We start from the raw sequence: 1,769 nt of genomic DNA, 5'->3' as shown, positions 1-1,769 counted from the left end.
ATTTGCCACTGACGATTCAAACGCGAGTTTTGAGCAGTGTAGAGTAGCGCTTGTTGTTTGTCATTTCTCCAATCACAAATGCAGACATGGTTTTATGTTTACGTGGCACGATGTAACACGTAAGAAAACAGTGTAAGTCATTATAATCCGTTATTATGTCCCCACTGGATGCAACAAATGCCTCATTTATAATGGGTTTTAATGTTTTTGTCTCGTCGCTCCATCACAGAAAGGTAAGGGAAGTAACATTTCCGTCACACACTTGAGGTATTCGGCCAATCACAACGCACTGGAAAGCTGGCCAATCAGAGCACACCTCGCTTTTCAGAACGATGAGCTTTGTAAAAATCTACGCGTTTCAGAAAGGCGGGGCATAGAGGAGAAACAATAATGTACTGTATGTGGAAAATAATGTGTTTTTTTTACCTTAAACCACAAACACATTTCACTACACCAAATACACAAAATAATGTTCTTTTTAGCAACATCATATGAGTTTAATGAAGCATTTTGAAAAAACCAATGGTGCTTTATAAAGCCTGTTTTACAATATAATTGAAAGATCAGACAACAGAATGTATACGTACATACATTGTAAAAAAAAAACCCACCAGAATCCAGTGGTTGCCAGAATGTTCTTCTTCTTATTATTATAATTTTTATTATTATTATTATTATTTAGTATTTTTCTAATGTAGTATCTGGAGTTTCTTGTTCTCTCCCCTATAGTTTATCAATCTCAACTTGTTACAAATGACTCTTTAATTTTTCAGAGACTGTAGTTACATGTGATGGGTTTGTCCAGCGTCTCAGTTGTGGTAAGATGTATCACAGTAATCTAAAGTTATTTATTATGTTTTCTATTGTTATTGTTGTTGTTTTAACAGTAATTCATTATGTATTGATGTTTTTCTTCTGTTCAGATACTGGGGTGATCAGTGTACAATCAGCAACCTGTGGCCGCACAAGCAGCCAAATTTGCAGCATTGGACGACCACCATCTGAGACATCTTATACTCAGTGTTCAATAGATGTCACTGCGGTCTTCAAACGGTAAGATATTTTTCATTGTCTTTTTGCTTGTGACTACAGACAGAAAAATGATGGGTAGAATTATGTCTCTGTTGCTTACTCTGTGGTTAGCTTACTTATTAGTATACATTGCATTATATTATTTATGTCTTTATCCTTAAACAGGTGTAATGGACTGAGAGAGTGCGAGTTAAACACTCAAGGACTGGCACCAAAAGATCCATGTTTTGGCACCTACAAGTACTACACTACCAACTACATTTGCATCCCAGCAGGTTTGGACGTTTTCTATCTCTTCCTCCAATTCCAGTTCTTTATAATTTCCTTCTCTGTGTAAATGTTTTCTGTCCATTTTCCAGAAACAAGTGTGACTTGTCACGGTGGATACAGTTATTTGAAATGTGGTGAGTGATTTTTCCACATCTCTCACATTGTTTCAAGAAATGGAGTCACGTGGATTACTTTAAGGACTACAATTTTTTTATCTCCATGTAGAAAATGGTAAGATTCAGATAAATACTGCAAACTATGGACGTACAGATAAAACCACTTGCTCTGAAGGACGTCCATCCGAACAGCTCCAAAACACCAACTGCTATTCACCCAATGCACTGGCTCCTGTGTCCAAAAGGTAGGTAGGTAGGTAGGTAAATATATACATAGATAGATAGATAGATAGATAGATAGATAGATAGATAGATAGATAGATAGATAGATAGATAGATAGATAGATAGAT

General features: G+C 36.1%; 1 protein-coding gene across 1 annotated transcript in view; it reads left to right on the top strand.

Annotated features, from left to right (window-relative positions):
* Positions 1-1,769, top strand: part of LOC107591954 (rhamnose-binding lectin-like) — a 12,611-nt gene that overhangs the window by 3,297 nt on the left and 7,545 nt on the right. The window contains exons 3-7 of the mRNA XM_016281247.1: positions 774-818; positions 924-1,053; positions 1,198-1,307; positions 1,392-1,436; positions 1,528-1,663. Of these exons, the coding sequence (XP_016136733.1) occupies positions 774-818; positions 924-1,053; positions 1,198-1,307; positions 1,392-1,436; positions 1,528-1,663 (466 nt within the window). The remainder of the gene's footprint in view (positions 1-773; positions 819-923; positions 1,054-1,197; positions 1,308-1,391; positions 1,437-1,527; positions 1,664-1,769) is intronic.

The sequence above is a fragment of the Sinocyclocheilus grahami genome, unplaced genomic scaffold (genome assembly GCF_001515645.1).
Source record: "Sinocyclocheilus grahami isolate Dianchi unplaced genomic scaffold, SAMN03320097.WGS_v1.1 scaffold148.1, whole genome shotgun sequence".
NCBI classification, from domain to species: domain Eukaryota; kingdom Metazoa; phylum Chordata; class Actinopteri; order Cypriniformes; family Cyprinidae; genus Sinocyclocheilus; species Sinocyclocheilus grahami.
The sequence above is the reverse complement of the archived record's forward strand: the minus strand, read 5'-3'. Positions and strand labels throughout refer to the sequence as shown.